Raw genomic sequence first — 22,534 nt, forward strand, 5'->3', positions numbered from 1 at the left:
CAGACCATGGTAAACGAGCGATTAGAGGCAAGAAAGAAAGAGGAATACAAAATAACCCTACCATATGAGGTGGGCCAGGGTTACGTACATGGTACAGCTTACAGCATTCACTGGGATGAGAACACAAAAGGTTGAACTGACTCACAGGCTTTGGACTGGACTGGGAGGTTCTTTTATACACAGATGTTTTCCTGTAAAAATATATTCCATTGATTTTTGTGTTTCAGAGCTCAAGAATGATTTAACTAACGACTATAAAGTATTCTTTTTTTTTTTTTTTAGACAGAGTCTCACTATGTTGCCCAGGCTAGAGTGCTGTGGCATCTTCATAGCTCACAGCAACCTCAAACTCCTGAGCTCAAGGGATCCTTCTGCCACAGCTGTGCGAGTACCTGGGACTACTGGCACTACCACAGTGCCCAGCTAGTTTTCCTATTTTTAGTAGAGATGGGGTCTCGCTCTCATTCAGGCTGGTCTTGAACTCCTGAGCTCAAGCGATTCTCCAGCCTCAGCCTCCCAGAGTGTTGGGATTATAGGCGTGAGCATTCTTTTTAGGGAATTTTGGCATCCACCAAAATATCTACTTCAAAGTGAACTTTTTTATTTATTTATTTTTTTTTTTGTAGAGACAGAGGGTCACTTTATCGCTTGGTAGAGAGCCATGGCGTCACAGCTCACAGCAACCTCCAGTTCCTGAGCTTAGGTGAGTCTCTTACCTCAGCCTCCCAAGTAGCTGGGACTACAGGTGCCCGCTGCAATGCCCAGCTATTTTTTTCTTGTAGTTCAGCCAGGGCCTGGTTTGAACCCGCCACCCTCAGTATATGGGGCTGGCACCCTATTCACTGAGCCACAGTGTCAATAAAGCAGCATTTAAATCTGCAGATTTCTTCTGATTTTACCACTAAATGATAAATAATCATTTATGGGAGTATAAACCCATTTGGTTTTTCATTCAGTCTAAAACTCTTCTTTTAGCCGTGCATTATTTTATATACACTAATATTTCAGTAAACATTTGTGAAATTATTTTCATTTTCTAGGAGGAAACAGCATAGGACAGTGACGATTTTAGTGATGATTTACATATCAAACCATTATTTTTGAAACTAATCCTAAATTTGGGGCCGTCCTGATAATGCATTAAAAATATACTGTGTCTATAGTCAGGTAATGAGGTTTTTTCCAAAATCATCTTTGTAAAAATCAGGAAAATATTTTTCTTTTGGAAGAAGTCCACGTTTATGTATTGTATAGAGGAGGACAAAGATTTTAAAGATGTATTTTCCCAACAACCTTTTGAAGTAAAAGCTTCTTTTATTTATGGGGAGAACTCCCTTTGAGAGTCAGGGTGTGGAAACTGTAACAGCATGGCACAGGCTATTTACACAAAACAGTCCATGCTTCCCTGAGTCCGTCAGAGAGCTTTGCCCTTACCTGGACAGTCGGTTTCTATTAGCACTAGAAACAAAGTGTGCAGCCCCTGGTCACTGATCCAGGCCCACCGTTCCATTTTGAATTTTTTGTCCAAGAGGACCCAGAATCCAGAAACTCAGTGGTGGAAAGGAGCTGTTCCTAGATATAATTTATCAGAGGAAGGAAAGCAGTGTCCACCTTAAAAGCAAACCAAGCTATCAAAATGACTGCACATTATAAAAAGAGCACAATAGGGGCAGTCAGAGATCGACTTCTGAGAATTTTTTCCTTCTACGTCATAAAGAAAGAAAGATAAAAAATGAATGGTCTGGTCTTATCACGGTAAGCAAGGCTGCCGCTCCTTCTGCTCCTTTCTGCAATTGTGGAGCATTTGAGGCAGCTCCGGAATTGTTATGAAATACACTTAGAAGTTTGAAAAGGCAGGCACATGGAAAGGTTGTCTCACTCTTCTGAGGTTAATGATAATGGATGCTAATGTCTAAGCCTTGAGATTTCTAAGTGCATTTTATTGCATTTGGAAGAAATTTTGTATTGAGAAAATGCAACACAAACCTGAGTTGAGACACGGTGCCCCTTTACCTTAGAGCACAACAGCCTTATTTCTGTGTAGTCGAAGTGGAGGGCAGGGAAGTCAGGCTGTGCTTCCTGAAATTCACCAACGTAGTATCTCTGCCATTCTCTCCTGTGATCCAGAGCCACTCCCTACACTTGATATCTGTTTACTTTAGAGGAGGCAGTTTTAGAGAAGGATCATAAATATCCTGGCCCAGAGCCCCAGGAGCCATGACAAGCAAAAGAACATGCTCATTTGGAGATAGCCTTTGTGATATTTAAATGTGTGGGTTAATTTTTATCCACTTTAATAACTGGGATTTTTTTTCGCCCTCTCTACTTCTTTGCTCTCTGTTGCTGCTCTGAAGCTGTGGGCACAGAAATCCCAGCAGGCAAATTACTCCCAAACATATTGCAGGACAAGCCTATAAGAACAGTTGAATTCACGGCATCTGGACCCCTAATCCTTTTTGGAGATGGCAGGTGTGAGTGGCTGTATAAAATATTCTATGTTTATCTTCAACTTCTTGTTCTGGGTAAGTGTTTTTCTTTAAATTATCAATTTTATGCGAGAAAGGGGATCTTGATATAAATATCATAAACAAGAGCAGACTCTGCTCTAGAGGAGGGAGGAGAGAAAACGTATTTTCCATTTACTTGTTTGGATTTGTCTGTTCTTTCTGTGCTTATTTCAGGGATTGAAAATGAGCCAATGCCTCAGAAAAGTACACTTTAGAATCTGTGAAGATAAACATTTCATAAATGTTTTGATATTGCTGCAAGAACAATCACAGAGGAAAACATATCCCTTAATTAGAGAACAATTATTCTTAGTTGTATATCAAGCAGGTTTTCCCAGCCCAAGGACCCTGTGGGAGAAACCTAGGCTGATCCCTCCCACCCCCAACCCAGAGCCCGGGCCCTTCCCAGTTCCCACCCTTCATATCTGGGATGGAAACAGGTGAATGGAGGGGTGTGGGATGACAGAGACCTGAGGATCGTTTTCAAAGCCTAACTAAAAAACAATGAGTCATGAAAAACTTGAGGAGCAAACAATAAAATTACTTGATCATACAAAGAAGATTAAACTAGGTCCAGGGATTTGTAGCAATTTAAAGTCAGTATTTTGAGGTGTCATCACCACACCTTTTAACCTTCAGGGTTTCTATTTTAGCAAGTTATGTTTCTCTTGTAAGTCCCCTGACACAGACATAACCAACAAATTGATTGTAACAATTAGCATTGGGAAATAGGAAGAGGAGGTGTGAGAGGGCAGGCTGGAATGTTGGGAAATGACCTTATCATTTTTCATGCATATGGTGCAATTAAAGACTGCTTGTAAGTAAATCCAAGAAATAACTCCAAGTGCTTAGGTGAAAAGAAAGACATTATGTATACTGGATTTTAAAAAATACCTTATTCAGGATAAGGAGGAAAGAATTCTGGTTTAGTTTTTGTACCTGGTTGCCTTTAGTAAACAGAAAGCTGATATCCAATCCATGTTTTAGTAAATTTCTGTTTTATGAAAATAATAATGGACTTAAACTTAATTACCTGAATACAGTTTTATTATATAGAATGACTTTCCATTCAATGGTCAGCATCTCTAATGAATGCAGATAATATGTGGGTGAATAAATAAGTGCGTATATAAATAAATAAAATAAAGAGTTGTTCTTTGCACTTTTCCTTAGAAAAATGGTCTGCTTTTGCAAATATTAAATAAAGCTCATGCAGATAAGCCAGTGTTTCAAGTTAGTCTTGATAAATGTCTTCTCCTGAATTATTTGGATTTGATTAAACATTATGAGGAGACTATAAAGAAAGAAAAGCCTCTGTTCTTTGGTTTTGTTTTGGTTTTAGCGTTTCATTGGGGCGTGAATCAAACATCCACCAAAGAACACAGAATGGGTAACTGACCTAGTCGTCCAGCCCCAGCAGCCACGAAAACACGGTCGATGTTCTTCAGCTGGACCCTTGTTCACTTCTTCTGCCCCACGTCACTTTGAAGCATATCCCAGATCTATCATTTCATCTGTTGATATTTTAGTATATACTTCTGAAAGATAATTATTCTTCGACAATATGTAATCACTGTATCATTATCACACTTAAGAACGTAAGAATTTCTTCATCAATTATCAAAGATCCAACCTGGGTTCAAAATTCCAATATTACCTTAAAAAGGTCCCTGTTTGAATCAAGATCCAAATAAGGTCCACATTCAGTGATGGATTAATATATCTTTTATGTCAGTTTTAATCTGTGGTTTTTCCCTCCATCTTCGTTTCTTTTTCTCCATTAAATTTTTATGTAGTGGTGTTTATTGTTTTATCACAATTCTCAGGGTATGGCTTTTGCAATTTGCATACCCAGGGTAAAGTTTAACGTGTTTCCCCAATGCCTTTATTATCTGTAAGTTAGTAGTTGTACCTGGCAGCTTGATAAGTTTCAGGTTTTTTTTTTTTTTTGACACAGCTACTTCTTAAATGGAATTGTATTCTTTCATAAGGAAGCACATGAAGTCTGATGGTGTAACTACCTGGGATGTTAGTAGCCATTGATGCTTAAGCACCTGTATTTATTATTCATTATTATTAGCTCATTAAGAAGTTCGAAGTGAAATTCTAGTTCTCTCAACTTTTTCATTTATTAGCTGGAATACTTTCAGTAAGAAAAAGGTGCTCATTTAGTGTTTGGTTACCATGCTCCTTTGCTTTTGTTGTTATTTTTTCTAAAGTAGCATAGATATTTCTTTTTCATGGTTTGCTTACCAGATTTCAAAATAATGAGCTAACTTTCTAGTGTTATCCAACAGTGATAGACTAGTCTGTAAGTATCATTATAAAATGCTAGATACGCTCCACCGCAGTTTTTGCCCTTATTGATTTGCAATTTATTTCATCTTAGGCTAGTAGGAGATTCAAACTGGTACCTGATTCCTTTGGACATGATCCTACTGCCTCTGAGAAACTCTTCACTATTTGCTAAGAAAAGGCGTTCCAGGCTCACTTGTCCAAGAAGTCCTATCAACCTGCCTTTAAAGAACTGCACCCATTGCCTTTACAGACGTAGAATATATGTGTGTGTACATACGGCCCATCTACACAAACCAAAATGTCAACGTGCTAATAGTTGCTATGTCTTTTTATAGTATAAAAACACCGTAATAAGTGCTAATAACTTCGTGAGTACATCAGAGATCTGTGTTTCATTAACTAGCTAATCAGGAATCTGTAATACTTCTGAATTTTAAACCAAAATGATAAAGATAGTCTCAGAAAGAGGTTATAGATTCAGAATTACACTCTATATTTAAGATATAAATATCGAGGTGGGTGGTAGCACTCTGTACTGGCCTATACCCAGACGTTATCACTGCTGTCCTGGGAGGCTCTGTTTCATGGTTACTGTTCTCTGTTTTCCTGATAACCTAGATTTCTAACTTCCCTCAGAGATATCTCCCATTGGCACATGTGTTGAGACCTGCAGTCTCTATATAAGAGATCTGAAATGGACTTTCAGTGAGAGCAATAGTTGTAAAGACCACCGATCACTTAGCCAACAGGTGACATTAATATTTTAAATCAAAATCCAGGTGACACCGTCTCTGGGGTTAGGGAATATAGCTATTTCTTACTCTCCCATTTACCTTAACCCAGAGCTCTCATTTGGAATTTTACAATCCTTCATAGGAAATTTGCAATTTGTCACATTTCAAATGTTTACGTAAGCAAAGATTTTAACAGCCCCACTGATGTGGTTTTCTTGTAGATGTCCAAGGCCTTATGTTTCCAAATGTATTCTTTTTGGTGTAACTTGTGGAACTAAGCCTTTGCAAAGTAGGGCCAGATGTCGGAATATATCTGAGGTATGCATATAGTCATTTAATCTAAACATACCGGTTTCTTCTGTGGGAGAACTTGAGATATGCCACATAAATATGAAGTAATTTCCATTTGTTTGAAATATCACTTTAAGAAAAACACGTGAAAGTGGAAATGATTCCTAATCACTCCTGCTAGAGTTTAATATAAGTTAGAAAATGATAATAGATACATTGTAGGTTCAAAGCCTATTCCCCCTGGGTGAAAAGCAGATGAATTTCCCTGATTTTCTTATGCTAAGTTACGTCAAGACTGGGAGGATTACAGATGCTTTGGGTGTCTTAGGGGTCTGAGAAAGCAGAGAACAGGGCCTTTGGCCAGTGACGTAGAAAATAATCCCTAGAGGCAGACAGCTGTGGAGTGGGAGGCCAAAGGTGAGATGTAAGAGCCATATTGCACGTCCAAATCCGAATATATCAGTAACTAGAGAAAGGCAATCTTTTGAGGAGATTTGAGGAGAGCAGAAGGAAGTCAGAACTTGGAAGGTGTCCAGGACACAGTCTCGGCATCTGCCGTCATGTTTTACTTGGTGCCCAGGCCTCTAGACTGGATGTGCTGAGAGCAATTAAAAGATTGGAGACAAAGCAAATGTGACACTGAGATAGGAGTCCATTAAAAAGACTAGGCAGTTACGTCTTACTTTGTCAGTTGATGAAATTCCCCAAGCTGGAGTTAACAATGGCTGAAATGTTTGAACTCTGTAAATATGGTGGTTGCCTGAAACTATTCAATCAATACAGAATTGTCACAGTGACAACAGGCACCAGTGCTCAGGCTGGACACGAGTTTCTTCTTCATGGTCTGTGCTTGCCGGGGAAGTTAGTTAATCTCCCTGTGCTTGATTAGCCTTCACTGCAGCAATACCTACCTCGTGGGCTTGTTGTGATGACTAAGTGAGCCGGTCCTGTAAAGAACTGAGAAGGACACAAAATAGATGCTCAGGAAAGAAAGGTTTCAACTAACATCATAGAGGCATTTTTATGAGATAGAAATGTGAAACTATTCTGCATAGAGGTGACTAAATTTCAGTGTTGGATTTTAAAACAGAGGGGGAAATAAGACGGCAAGAATTATTATGATAAGGCAAAAATTCTGCTTTCATCAAGTAAAGGAATGGAGGGAAAAGGAGGTTTTTGTAAACAGACACTGAGATTCAAATCCTGAATTTTATTCCTTATTTCTTTGTGACCTGGAGCTTGTTCTTGGCTTTTCTGCACTCCGGTCTCTGCACTTGTACAGTGAAGATGATAATTTTTCTGGCAGGGTTAATTGTAAAGATTAGCTCAGACACTTGTTGAAGCTCGTGACCAAGCACTGGCACACGACAACATTGAAGGATCCTGATTCCAGTCATCACGATGCTTTTTCATTTTAAAGATTAGAATCTTCTGTGACAGTACTTTATACTTAACAGACTTTTAAAAATTGAATGTGATTTTAGCCCTACTGTGACCCTCCTTTCCCACCCACAAGAAATCTACAGGGTTAATTGATACGCCAACCCTGAGTCTGGCCTCCACTTTGTATATATGGGACCCAAATTTCTCTGTCCAAATGTCCTGAGAATTCTAAATCAAACCATTTTTTTTTTTTCAGATAATTAGGTGGGCCATTTGTTCAGATAGGAAGATAGGACCCTTTTTCTGTGCATCTTAACTTGAGTTATAACTGCTGGTACAGATACCTGCAGTCTGTGGGCTGTGGGCTGTATTCCTGCCCTGGGCTCTTCCCGTGTGTGAACAGGTCTACTGGTGTTATGTTACTGATATGGAAGTTGTATTCTTGTAAACTGTGATAAAATCATTCCTGAATTTGCAACAGGTTATGATCCAGAAATATCAGGATACAGATCAAATGCTGAACATGGATCTCTTTTTACATGTTTTAAAGTTGTATGAATTTTAGTGTTTTAGTGGTTATTCAGGCCCTATTTGGGTGAGAAAAAAATATAATTTATTTCTTTTCCCCAAATGTAGAGTTATTAAAAATCAGAATTTGCTGCAGTAGTGACGAGTGCTTGGTTTACTTAATAGATTTAGAAGATATGCAGGGCTGTAACCATGGAGACACATGCAGTGCAGGGCTGTAACCATGGAGATTTAGAAGATGTGCAGGGCTGCAACCATGGAGACACACTCAGTGCAGGGCTATAACCATGGAGACACCCTCAGTGCAGGGCTGTAACCATGGGGACACATGCAGTGCAGGGCTGTAACCATGGAGATTTAGAAGATGTGCAGGGCTATAACCATGGAGACACACGGTGCAGGGCTGTAACCATGGAGACACATGCAGTGCAGGGCTGTAACCATGGAGACACATGCAGTACAGGGCTGTAACCATGGAGACACATGCAGTGCAGGGCTGTAACCATGGAGATTTAGAAGATGTGCAGGGCTGTAACCATGGAGATTTAGAAGATGTGCAGGGCTGTAACCATGGAGACACACTCAGTGCAGGGCTGTAACCATGGAGACACATGCAGTGAGCACCTTGTGCTCCTCGATAAAGTCGACATCACTCATTTGGGGCTGGAGATGAAAAAGAAATCATGACAGCAGAGTCCACTAAAAAGTAAAGATTTTAATTTACTCTACTGGTTTAGAGCATGAGAAAATCTGATATTTCTGAAGGGTGGGAGGCCAGCTGGATAGGCAAGAGCTGTGTTAAGCCACGCCTTAGAAGGAATTCCAGCAACTGATGCACTGGCTGGAGCTCTGACAACCACCATGGCCCATGACATTAGAGAGTGGCCAAAATACCCATGCTACATTTTTTTTTGCTTTATTGGTATCATAGATATTTTATTTTGATATTTAATGTCACCATCTTGCCAAAGAAGAGTATTAAAAGTACATTAAATATAATGAAAGCACATTTACATTTACTATAACATGCAAAGTAGACATAGTTTAAGGTTTGTTTGGGGGTTTGCTATTAGAAGGGAGAGGACCATATTTAATTTTGTGGAATCATTGATTAAAAGTATGCAGCAAATAAAGAATTGTTTTTGACAAGAAAATAGGTAATTGAATAACTCCTCACAGGATATTTTTCTTGTCATGGAAGACTTTTTTCCCCCAGAACTTTAAAGAACATTAATCTCTTTTTATGTGTTTTAAAGTTACATGAATTTTAGTGTTTTAGTGGTTATTCAGGCCCTATTTGGGTGAGGAAAAAATGTGATTGATTTCTTTTCCCTAAATGTAGAGTTATTTAAAATCAGAATTTTCTGCAGTAGTGATGAGTGCTTACTTAATAGATTTAGAAGATGTGCAGGGCTGTAACCATGGAGACACACTCAGTGCAGGGCTGTAATCATGGAGACACACGCAGTGCAGGGCTGTAATCATGGAGACACACTCAGTGCAGGGCTGTAACCATGGAGACACATGCAGAGACTGGAGCACAGAAAAGCCAAAGAACATGCTCCAGGTCACAAAGAAATAAGGGATAAAATACAAGATTTGAATCTCAGTGTCTGTTTATAAAAATCTTTTGTAAGATTAACAAAATTTGTGAGTTTTTAAAATTTCAGGTTAACATGAAGGTACAAATGATTAGGTTACATTGTTTGCATTTGTTAGGCAAAGTTCAAGTTGTAGTTGAGTCCTTTACCCAGGGGATGTCTGTGTACTCTTACATTATGCACCTTAGATGACAGTACACTAATCTCCCTCACTCCTCCTTATCCCCCTCTCACTTCTCTCTCCTCCTTCACATTTGAAATTAATTATATTTTTATTTCATGTTGGCATATAGTTGTTTATTTGTTGGTTTCATATTAGTACTGATTAAATGATAAATCAGAATAAGTCTCATCTTATTCAAGGGTAAGTAAAGGAAAATAGAGCATAAGGCTTAAAAAAAATACTGCTGAGCAAGTGAAAGATATTTTCATCCTGACCACTTGGAGCATAAGCACACATCCCTGAAAGAAATACTCCAAATCCTAAAAAATGTATCTGGAAATTGGTATTCACAATGTGGTACCAGAAAATAACTTGCCATGAAACAGTGGCTGGAGGCCATAAGAAAAGACAATTGGTTGGATTATTGTAGGATGAAGTGAAAATGGAAATGGATAAAATAAATAAGGACTTCAGTAAATTATAAACATAATAGCAAAGTTAAAATTCACTGTAGATATCACTGTAGATATCACACTAAAGATATCACACTGTAGATATCACACAATGACATAGAATCTCAAACTGAGAAGTTCTGCAGGAGAAAAAATTTTGAAAAGTAACAATGATGTGAAAGAAGATGATAGATCCAGACACAAAGAACAAAACCCAAAATAAGTTGTATTCCTAAATGAGAGGAAAAGATAAATGAGCCCTGATAAAATTAACATATGGAAAATTTTTTAGAGTTAAAAATAGAGATGGAAAGTGCCTGTTTCACCTCAATGAAAGAAGACATCTATGCTTAGATAAGTATTAAGAAAACTGCTAAATTCGTTAAAAGATAGATAAAATTTTACAAATGTCTGGATACAACAACAACAGAAAACCAAGCAAACAATGCATAAATGAAAATGAGGCCGACCACAGACTTCTCCTATGGTAACACTGAATGTCAGAAGACGATGGAATGATGTCTGTTGAGCGTGATGTTCACATGTGAACAAGAGAGAAAGATGCCTTCAGATACTTACATTGTAAAATTTACTTGAACATATTCCAAAGACTAAGGTCTGAAGTAAGAATGGATAGTCTCAGCATGGGAAAATCATGGTAACAATGATCTGGATGTAAAGAAGTCATGTGTCTAAATAGTTGTTAATCATCAGAGAAATGCAAATCAAAACTACTTTGAGATATCATCTAACTCCAGTAAGACTAGCCTACATCACAAAATCCCAAAACCAGAGATGTTGGCGTGGATGTGGAGAAAAGGGAACACTTTTGCACTGCTGGTGGGAATGCAAATTAATACATTCCTTTTGGAAAGAGATATGGAGAACACTTAAAGATCTAAAAATAGATCTGCCATTTAATCCTGTAATCCCTCTACTGGGCATATACCCAGAAGACCAAAAATCACATCATAACAAAGATATTTCTATCAGAATATTTATTGCAGCCCAATTCATAATTGCTAAGTCATGGAAAAAGCCCAAGTGCCCATCAATCCACGAATGGATTAATAAATTGTGGTATATGTACACCATGGAATATTATGCAGCCTTAAAAAAAGATGGAGACTTTACCTCTTTCATGTTTACATGGATGAAGCTGGAACATATTCTTCTTAGTAAAGTGTCTCAAGAATGGAAGAAAAAGTACCCAATGTACTCACCCTTATTATGAAACTAATGTAGGACCTCCACATGAAAGCTATAACCCAGTTACAACCTAAGAATAGGGAGAAGGGGGAAAGGGAGGGGAGGGAGGGGGGAGGTAGGTGGAGGGAGGGGGATTAATGGGATTACACCTGCGGTGCATCTTACAAGGGTATATGTGAATCCTAGTAAATGTAGAATGTAAAGGTCTTAGCAAAATAACTAAGAAAATGCCACGAAAGCTATGTTAACTAGTGTGATGAAAATGTGTCAAACGGTCTATGAACCAAGTGTATGGTGCTCCATGATCATACTAATGTACACAACTATGATTTAATTAAAAAATAAATAAATAAAAATAATAAAAATAAACATATTTGAGTTATTAAAAATATATAAAAAATAAATATAAGCCTAAGATGTCAAGCAAAAAATATTTTTTAATATAAAGTAGATGCAAATCTAGAAAATATTTTTGAAAGAGAACAAACATACAGAAAATAATAATTTACTCTGAGCTAAAACCCAGAATACACCACTAAATGGCATATGTTGGATTATATGGAGTAAACACTATATATGTGTGTGTGTGTGTATATATATATATATATATTTTTTTTTTTTTTTTTTGCAGTTTTTGGCTGGGTTGGGTTTGAACCCACCACCTCCGGTATATGGGGCCAGCACCCTACTCCTTTGAGCCACAGGTGCTGCCCCGGAATAAACACTATTAGAAATGCAGATTAGTAAATGCAATGAGCATTGATTCAATTTAACACATCTCTTAGTTTTTGTTAACTCAATAAGGAAAATAAAAACAGATACAGAAGATAAAATGATTATATTACAAACTAAGTGTATTTGATAGATTTCTAATAAACTTTGTGCTATCTTTAGACTTTGTTGTGTTTTCCACTATCTCTGAATCTTTAGAGGTGAAGGAAATCTTTAAGTGAAGGGAATGCAGAAAGTTCTTACATGCAGCAATTGTACCACCTGTGTTCTCCTACCTCAATGCAGTTGAATTAAACTTTTTTTTTTTTATTGTTGGGGATTCATTGAGGGTACAATAAGCTGGGTTACACTGATTGCATTTGTTAGGTAAAGTCCCTCTTGCAATCATGTCTTGCCCCCAGAATGTGTCCATTTTGGACCAATAATGGTATAGGTCACAATGAACTCTTCCTCTTAGCATAGCAAAAAGCACTCTCCAAACATGCTTCAAAAAAGACTCAAAGCAAAGGACAGAATTGAGAGGGAGGAAGCAGGGATGACAGGAGGAGGTATTACCAGAGAGGAGGACAAATCCACACTACACCCTTTGTCTTTGTCTACATCCTCCCAGATGAGGGTTTTCCATTTTCTTTCTGGCATATCATGGCTTTTAGCTTCTGTCCAGTCTTAGTCTGTTCAGGCTAAGTCTGTTCACCATAACAAAATACCATCAACTTAAGTGGGCTTACACAACAGAAATTTATTTTTTTACATTTTCGAAGGATAGAAAGTCCAAGATCCCGATGCAAACCAGGTCGGTTTCTGGGAAAGGCCTGGTCCTGCCACCTGCTCACTGTGTTCTCATTGTGGCCTTTCCCTGGATGAGGCAGTGGAGAAAGTTCTTTCTTAAAGTATCACCTGTTCTGTCAGATCAGGACTTCATTTTCATGACCTTATTTAACTTTAATTATCTCCCAGAAGCCTTATCCTGAAATACCATTACAGTGGAGATTAGGGCTTCCATACATGGATTTGGTAGGGACACGATTCAATTTATCACATATCCAAAAGCAAATATTAAAGTTGTCTAATGTCTTAGAATGCTAGCTGCATCTTCTTTTTTAATTAAACCGTAACTGTGTATATTTATGGGGTATGATGTGCTGATTTGATATACAATGTGGATTGCTTAAATCAAACCAACTGCATCTTAATTGTATGAAAAGAAAGGTGTCCTGTGAGAGCTGAGTGAAAACCACAGTGATTCCTTCCAGGAGAAACCAGAGTGGGGGAAAGTGAGCCTACTCTGCTCTGCAGAATCCACTGAAGGCAGGCCTGGGGGGCAGCACATCAACCCATTTCCTTTTAAAACCTTGCCAATAGAAAGGCCAGGGCTAAGGCCAGGGCCACCTTTAATTGTTTAAAAGAGCATGGAGTGTATATTTTCTTAAAGCCAAACTTGAAATAGTTTACCATTAATCATGACTCGAGAATGATCATTATGAATAGAAAATAAATTTACTTTTAAAGTAATTCAGCAGATTTATGAATAATTTCATGATATTCAGACTCTGATCTTTGCATGAGAATTTCTCCAGGCAGATAAGAAGGAGAACTCTTAACATTTGTTTTATTTTTTAAATAAATTTAGAAGAAAAGACAAGGATGGAAAGATAGTTTCATCAGCTTTAAAGTTCCAAAGCAATTCTATCTAATCATGAAGATTAAAGTAGGGCAAAATATTCTTGAATTGTGAAATAATTGGGTATTTTAAATGTTAGTTGAAGAAAACTTTCAGTGGCTGAGATTAATAGTTGTTGTTGACGATTGAAAGTTGCCCTTGATTCCATGATTTCATAAGATTATAAATGACCTGATATCTACATGCATTGAAAAAGTGAAGAAAACAGTAACACATGAACAAGAAGTTCAAGTGTTAAAAAAAAAACATATTCTTATTATGACTTCTTACTAACTTCTCCCTAAGAATTCTTAAATATTTCTCATTTATAATAGTTTAACAAATATCGAGAGAGTGATAATCATAATAGTTCCTAGAATCGTTACTATTATTCTTCGTTAAAGATAAAGGCCAAAGTGATAGCTTAAGAAAATAATTATAAACCTTCTTGTGAAAGGAGAAGAAAAAGAAATAAAATACTAGAGAAAAAAATCAAATAAAAAACAAAATACTCAATTGATATGAAATTATTGAAAATCCCAAAGGGTCTTTATCATTTGATGCATAATTCTTGCTCACAGACTTAACAAAGAACTGCTGAATTGAACATTTATCTCCATTTGCAGAGGAAATTAGGGTTTAGTGGAAGGAAGCTATAAAAACATAGGGTTGAAGAAGTAAGCAGAGTTTTCAAGCTGTAAACTTTTTTTTAATGGTTTGTATTTTACGGGATGGGTGTGTGTGCCTGTATGAGATAATTAAAATCCATGGAATATTTGATGGTTTCATAAAGAGATTTGGATTTTCATTGCATCAGTTATTTTGTGGTTGAGTTGACGTACATAGCAGAGGCAAATTGTTAGGAGTGGCCCTAGATTTCCATCAAGTGACTATTTTCTCTCGAGATTTTGATTTCTTCATCTGAAATGAAGGATTTGGACCTAGAAGATTTCCAGGGGTTCCAGGGAGCACAAATTACATGGTGATTAGCTGCTCACTGTACTTCCTGACAAAGCCCTGGACCCTCCGGCCTCTGCAGAATCAGTGAGACACCCTTCACAGTGCTGTCTGGGGTTCCAGGCATCTGGCTCCACCGGGGAAAGCAAGGAGAGTCCAAGGATGCTGTTTTTGGAGGACTCAGACATTCTTTGTCAGAGCACAGAAAGCCCAGAATTGTCTAGAAAGTCCTGTAGAGCCTGCTGTGTCTGGTATGTGACCAGGCCTGCTCTTTACATCTCTATCTAAGAATAGATCTTTGATTTTTTTTTTTTTTTGAGGCCACAATATATATATTCTTTTTTTAAAAAACCTGAAAGACAAGAGTTTTCCTTACACCAAAGTAAAATGTGTTTTAAATTTTATGTGATGGCATTGTTCCAAATTAAATAATCTGGTAAAATCATTAAAGGGATTGAAGACTTTAAGTTCTGTTCTTCATTGTCCCGTCTTTCTGGGTAAACTTCCCCGCCTAAGAGAGCTTGTATATAAAAGAGTTTATTTGAGTTCAGAAAGTACCAATTAATATATATGTTTGTTGCTTAATGGCAAATTTTGTCAAATGTCCTGCTATTCCCTGTCTATCCCAACGTCTCCCTCCACCTTCTTGAATGAATGTTTGGTGATTACTTAATTCTTCTCTTTTTTCCTTGGTCAAACGTGGCTTCTAAGCGACAAACCCAGGTCTTAATAAGGGATGTCTTTTGAATGTTACAATCTAGGAAAAAACAGAGTTGGAGTCACAACATGGAAAATAATCTTTCCCAGTCTAATGGGTGGATGACCTCTTGTCTATAGATCTGTGAATGGATTATGGATGAGAAATAGAATTATTCTCATCAAACTTATAAATTATAGTAGAACATTTTAGGATTTTCTGCCCCTGAATATGCTTTATTTATGTCTCGCAGGTTCTGTGGGTTAGTCCTAGTGATAAATTATTATAACCAGATGAATGGGGATGTGTGGAATTAAGTTTCATTTGATCTTAATTGTACTCTAACATCCTTTTTTTTTTTTTTTCTCTCTCTGCAGGTATGTGGTATCTTGATCCTGGCAATAGGGATATGGGTACGAGTAAGCAAAGATGGCCAAGAGGTAAATACATAAATACAACCTGCCCTGTTCCAAGAGTAGTAATAATAATAATGAAAATAATGAATGAAATTTTTGACAGTAATGACAATAATAACAATAATTCTTTTTGACATAGAGTCTCACTTTGTCACCCTGGGTAGAGTGCCGTGGGGACCATCATTATAGGTCCCAGAAACCTCAAAATCTTGGGCCTGCTCTGCCTCCTGAGTGGCTGGGACTATAGGTGCCTGTGGTAACACCTGACTAGTTTTTCTATTTTTTAGAGACAGGGGTCTCACTCTGAATCAGGCTGGTCTTCAACTCCTGGGCTCAAGCAATCCACCTGCTTCCACCTCCCAGATTACTGGGATTACAGGCATGAGCCAACATGTCCAGCCATAATCATAAAATTTCTAAAACATTTTTCATGTAGTAATTTGTGCTGACATGTGATTTTATAATTCAGTTCAGTCAATAAGAATAACTTATTATCGGTCTGGCACTGTGCCAGTCACAGGACAACCCTGGTAAAGAATGGAAGAGGTATATTCCAAAATTTAGAAAGATTTCAATGACAGTGGAGGTGGGAAGGGGCCAAAGTGGAAATTGACCTCCTTTACTGTTTGTTCAAGGTCAGCCTGTAGTTGAGCTTGAGGATACATAGGCCACCCCTCCTTCCAGCCAAGAAGAACAATCTTTGTAGTAGAAGGTATTGACAGTAATTTAGAGGATTTCAAGGCAGTTGTCCAAAAGGAAAGAAGGTGAGAAAACACAAGAAATTGAATCTGTGTTTTAAAGGCGATAAGGTCAAGGGACGTTTGTAATTACCTACGACAACCGGCAATGAAGATGGGCTCTTGCAACCAGGGGCTGGTCATTCTGGTGTCCCTCAGTGGCTGGCTGGGGATGCTGTGTCTCTGGAAGATGGACAGTAACACCTGCCTAGTTTCTGTGTTTTAGAGACAGGGGTCTCACTCTGAATCAGGACCCGTTTCCCTGCACCACACACCGTTCTGTGCTCAGTGTCAAGATACACAGGCCTGCGGGAAATTTATTTCATATGGTTAATTCTGGCTCCAGCCTTTGGACTCCCAGGTGTTGTTTCCCTTCTTGACCACAATATCACAAATGTGTAACGAGTGAAGGGGGTTGAGGGGCAGAGGGGAATACGAGAGTGTAGGGAGGGTTATCCTGCCAGTTCTGCACAACCTGATGCTACCTGGTGCCATTTCCTGGCTCCCCTGGCTCCACTATTCTCTCCCCTCTCTTCTTCTCAGGGGTACCCCATCCTCAGCCAGAGCAGGTTCCTTGTTCTTTGCTGTCTGGACTCTTGCCTCTTACTCTGAGTCACATCTTATACTGCCAGAGCCTTTTCAGGGTATTTGCCCACATAAAGAGTTTCCTTTGCTAGAAGAATTCTGATGCCTAGTTGATAATTATTAAGAGATTATTAAGCCAGCAATCAAGACAATGCATTTTCTGTGAAAACTTATTACACTATGATGCACATAAATGCCTTTGGGCATAGCCTGGTGGAAAGAAAGATTAGTACATTAACGGGTGGTGCCTGTGGCTCAAAGGAGTAGGGTGCCGGCCCCATATGCCGGAGGTGGTGGGTTCAAACCCAGCCCCAGCCAAAAACTGCAAAAAAAAAAAAAAAAAGGACATTAACATCTGTTCCCTTTTCTACAGTGAGTGACTATTTTTTCTGGAAACTTCTTTCCTTCTATCTCTCTCTGTGTCTTTCTCTCTCTTCTTTTTCTTTTTCTTCTTCTTCTATGAATCACTTTCTACTGTAGAGACCCAGAGAGTCATGGTGACAATGAGCTGTATCCTCATTCTGAGGCTCAGAAACTGGTGGGAGGCAGGTGCGGCAGCTGGACAGTAACATCTAAGTGCATCAGGATTTAGTCTGTTGTTTTAAACTAATAAATGTAGCGTGGACTTCTTGATGTCCTGGGGCTCTGGTGTTTGAGCCCAAGAAGGATTTTAAGGTGTGCAGACTTTCTGTTGTGTACAATCTGATGCCCAGCTTTGGGACTCATAATGAAGCCCAGAGATGACAACCACCTAATTACAATGTAAGTGGCCTTTTTGAGATATATGTGAGGCCTGCACTGTAATTTATTTTATTATTTTATTTCCTGTTGATAATTTCTTTTCTTCCAAGTGCTTCTGGTAAACAAATTTAGTGTTTAGTCTGTTAAGAAGTTACACATGTTGAATGTATTAGAGGAAAACTGTCATCCTTCAGAGGGTGTCTTCCTCATCTGGGGTTGAGAGTGAATTGAGCCAGCTAGACAGCAGTGTTAGCTGCATTTGGACTCTTGCCCTGTCAGCCTCTTACCCTGCACAAAAGCTGGTATCTGCCAGGACAGCACAAAGCAGCTTGCCCTACACTATAATACTGATCAGGGCAGCATCAACCAGCTTGTCTTATGTAATACTGACCAGGCAGCATTGACCAGCTTGCCTTATATAATATTGACCAGGGCAGCATTGACCAGCTTGCCTTATATGATACTGACCAGGACAGCATTGACCAGCTTGCCTTATATGATACTGACCAGGAAAGCATCAACCAGCTTGCCTTCTATAATACTGACCAGGACAGCATCAATCAGCTTGCCTTATATAATACTGACCAGAACCGCATAGACCAGCTTGCCTTATATAATACTGAGCAGGACAGCAGCTTGCCTTATACTATAATATTGACCACATAACGCCAGCTAGCTTGCCTTATATAATATTGACCTGGACAGCATCAACCAGCTTGCCTTATATAATATTGACCAGGACAGCAGCTTGCCGTATACTATAATATTGACCACACAACACCAGCCAGCTTGCCTTATATAATATTTGCCAGGGCAGCATCAACCAGCTTGCCTTATATAATATTGACCAGGACAGCAGCTTGCCATATACGATAATATTGACCACACAACACCAGCCAGCTTGCCTTATATAATATTTGCCAGGGCAGCGTCGACCAGCTTGCCTTATATGATATTGGCTTCATTTGCATTTATCTGAAGTCAGTAACAAAGAACAACACAGAGCAAAGAGCTTAATTTTATCAGTGTAAAAAGAAAGCGGTTTTAGAAGGGAAAACATAAGCAGAAACACAGAAGAGAAGTATGTCTGTGAGGTGCCATGTCTTTCTGCTAAAGTATCTCCTAGGAACGTAGGAACGCTTTACTCCTGGCTCAGAATAAACTCAGCACCATGCGCAAAGCATATGTGCTGCTGTCCTCATCCCAGGAGGTCTCTTTTAATCCAAAGGAGGAGAAATTCTCTCTTAGTCCTAATACATACCTAGACAGTGTTTATTCAGGACAGCGTTTTCAATCCCTGCTGTATCTCTCCTGGAGCAAACATCTGAACTCAGATTTCCACTTAAATCTTGAATAAGAACCGCCACTTGTTGGGTTGGATTTGGAACAGTGACCACCAGACAGTCAGCTCACTGCTTTCTGGCCGGTCCCTGGCAGTGGTCACCTGGTCGGGTTGGCCTCATGGAAGTGCCTCCCTCCCTGCTGGCCCACACTATCCAGGCCACATGTGGAGATGTCTGATCCATCATTTCTATGTCTGGCCTAGGAATCCTGAGTTCTCATAAACCCAGCTAGGAAGACTTCAGCCCTTGCAGTTGTCTAGGGTGTGCAGGATTTAGTGGTGAGTGAGTGGATAGTGGTGAGTGGTGAGTGCATAGAACAGGTTTCCTAATGCTGCTTTTTTGGTCATGTTTATCTTGACTGAGAAGTCATGATGCCATACTTGTTTATTAATAAAACTGACTTCCTAGCTCCAATCTTAACAAGAAGACGAGCATACACAAGCAAAAAACTCTAACACAAACAAAAATCTTTAGGCTATAACCAAGCTTTCAAAGTACGTGAATTGAAACATTATCTGTGAGCACATTCTTTTGGACACAAAAAAGGCCTTAGATCTTAGATACTACAGAAGCAGACACAATTCCCTTTTAAAAATCGGAAACTGGAACCAATGGGTTTGAGTGACTATTGCAGGATTAAAAAGTTAGTTACTTATTGGGACCCTAACTGGAATATAGATCGTCATTTTAAGACTTTTATAACTGTTGCACATTCCTTCCCACTGATTGTTAAATAAATGTTTCCTCTGGGCTATGATTGTATTTAAAAAGCCTTTAAAAACAAAAATACTATCATTAACAGGAGCAGTCTTTTTGTATTGATTGCTAAAGGAGTGGTATAAAGGATTCCAGCAGGCCAAGTCTTTTAGTTTAGGAACTGACACTCCACCTAGCTGAGTAGGTCGTTGCTACACAAGATGGATGGGCTGCACTCATGTGCCACACAGGCACAGGGGTCACTTTTTAATATTATGATTTAATTCTGCACATTTATGGAGGACAAATGCTTGGTGAAGTGCAATGTTATGAGGGTGCGGGAAAAGAACTGAATTATGCTGATGGTCAGCCCACCCACCAGAAAGGGCTTGGGGATTTTTTTCTCAATATCCTATTCCTTTGTGGTCAGACAAAATAAAGAATTTCTAGAAGATTAACTTTCCAGGAATGAGGAGACAGAATTGACATACAATGTCAGGAACTAGACTTATTTTTCATCAAGATGTAAAGCATTTTTGATAAAACACTAGTATAGTCTAGCAAGTGGGAGAAGAGAGGAGAGATGGGTTCTGGAGGGAAAGGAGGGAGGGTCATGGCAGGATCTTACCTAATGTGCACAATGTCAGAGCATGACCCCTGGGTGATGGGCTCAGCAACAACTTGAACTTCACCTTAGGATCGAAAACAATGTAACCTAAAAATCTGTCTTCTTTGGCTCAACATAAAAGTTTTAAGATTTAGTCATATTATTTCATTTATCAATAGGTTGAAGAACTTGGGCTTTCCCATTTAAAGACTTAGATTACCATAAAAATGCATAGTTTATAATTCTACTTTATGTACAAATCATACAATATGTGGATCAAAAATCACATCAAAAAGTTTTGAAGTTGGGCAGTACCTGTAGCTCAAGGAGTAGGGTGCTGGCCTCATATACCAGAGGTGGTGGGTTCAAACCTGGCCTGGCCAAAAACTGGGAAAAAAAAAAAAGTGTTGAAGTACTTGTCCTTCTAAGATTTTTTAAATATTGTTTCAGAAAAACCTATTACTTGTCCTCTGTCCAGCTTCCAACATAACATTTTAGGAAAGTGTGAGGCTGGAAACGTTATTCAGGCCAGGGCCATCCCAGCTGAACACAAGCTCCGGGAGGGCAGGAGTTTCCTTCTTGCCAGGATCACTGAAGTCTGTCGGGCTTCTAGAATAAGGCCTGGTATATGTTACAGTAGATACTCAGTGGTCATTTGCTGAATGAGCAAAATAAAATTTGAGGAAAGGAATTTTCTGCCATTAATGTCTTTTTACTTTTTACTTCCAGATTCTCAATTCTGCAGACTCTAGCTTTAACCCCTATGTTGCTGTGAACATCTTGATTGCTGTGGGCTCCATCATCATGGTCCTGGGCTTCCTGGGCTGCTGTGGGGCTGTCAAGGAAAGTCGCTGCATGCTTCTGCTGGTGCGTTACCTGGACGAACGCCAGTGTCCGGCCTTCACACTCCTGCAGATTATGTCCTGTCCCCATGGTCTGTCCAAAATCATGCCAAGACAGATGAAACTCTAGCCACTGTTTGGAAGGTTTGATTAGGGAAGTTAATATGGTTTAGAGTTGGTGTAGTTTGACTTAGATTGGAGGATACTCTGAAGGGGACAGGTTCCAATCATTTATTCATCCATCCCTTCATTTATACGCTCATTCATTTATTCAGCTTGACTGTGTATCCCTGTATGCCAGATACTGTTCTAAATGACACAGATGACCTTCAAACAATTGGATCCCATTAGGAAAAATTAGTAAGTAAACAAATAGCTAAGGTGAGAGTGGCCTCAGAAAAAAAGGCAAGGATGGAGGAGGAACTTTGAAGTCAAGGGCAGGAGTGAATAAGGTGCTGCACAGGGGAGGTTATGGAGAGCAAGAGAGCCTGGCACCACAGCGCCAGCGTGTTTGCAGAACTGAGTAGCCTTGGCTACCAGCCAAGACTGTCAGAGGCTATTTTCTGTAAATGATAGGCCATGAGTCTGTAAGTCACAAGGTGACGTGTTCTGTAGCCCTCCCTAAGAAGGTTGCCAGGGAGTGATATCATCAGATTTGCCAGGAGGAGGGTGGATGGGGTGGGGCTGACCCATAGGCATTGGGTATCCACTTTTAGTAAATAGGTATAGTAAAAATATTAGAAAGAAATCAAGTGTTGATCAGATATAAATGACATAAGAGTTTATGAGAATGAATCTAAACTTATTTCCCTAGTAAAAAAAAGTATCACATCAGTCTCTGAAAACGATTGTTTTGTTTATTTTTTACAAAGGAAGATATAGTCAATTTTAATGGGACTCCAATAGTTGTTTTTTGATTAGTAAGGCCTCATTTGCAATTGGGAAATTTAATTATTTGAGGAAGTTGTTTAAAAAAGTAAGCTGTGGGCTACATCCTCCAGGATAATAATTCAGGGGATCTGAGGCAGACTTTAGAAATCTGTGAACAGAACAAGATGCCAGGTGGTGCTGAGAGTGGTGGAAACGTGGCTTTCCAGCCAATTCTGAATTTCTGTGGTTGGTGTTTGATGAAAGCAAGGGAAGGAGCAAGAGAAATTCATCTGGATTTTCAGGGTTTTCTTCATTCAATATCACACAGATACCAATAGTCCTATTAAAAATATTTCATCTGAACTCCTTCTCTTGCTCAGTCTTTGAACTAAATGTTTGCTGGTGATGGGCCCAATATTCGCAGTTTGAAGGGAAAGGTGGAGTCAGGAAGAGTGCAATTGCCACTCCCACTGTGACAGATCCCG

At 39.0% G+C, this 22,534-nt stretch overlaps 1 protein-coding gene across 1 annotated transcript in view; it reads left to right on the forward strand.

The window, feature by feature from the left end:
- Window positions 1–2,207: 2,207 nt before the first annotated feature.
- The window catches only part of TSPAN8 (tetraspanin 8), a 32,412-nt gene continuing 12,085 nt past the window's right edge, over window positions 2,208–22,534 (forward strand). The window contains exons 1-3 of the mRNA XM_053585550.1: window positions 2,208–2,522; window positions 15,590–15,652; window positions 21,067–21,204. Of these exons, the coding sequence (XP_053441525.1) occupies window positions 2,463–2,522; window positions 15,590–15,652; window positions 21,067–21,204 (261 nt within the window). The 5' untranslated portion in view covers window positions 2,208–2,462. The remainder of the gene's footprint in view (window positions 2,523–15,589; window positions 15,653–21,066; window positions 21,205–22,534) is intronic.

Source organism: Nycticebus coucang, chromosome 3 (assembly GCF_027406575.1).
Source record: "Nycticebus coucang isolate mNycCou1 chromosome 3, mNycCou1.pri, whole genome shotgun sequence".
Lineage (NCBI taxonomy): Eukaryota > Metazoa > Chordata > Mammalia > Primates > Lorisidae > Nycticebus > Nycticebus coucang.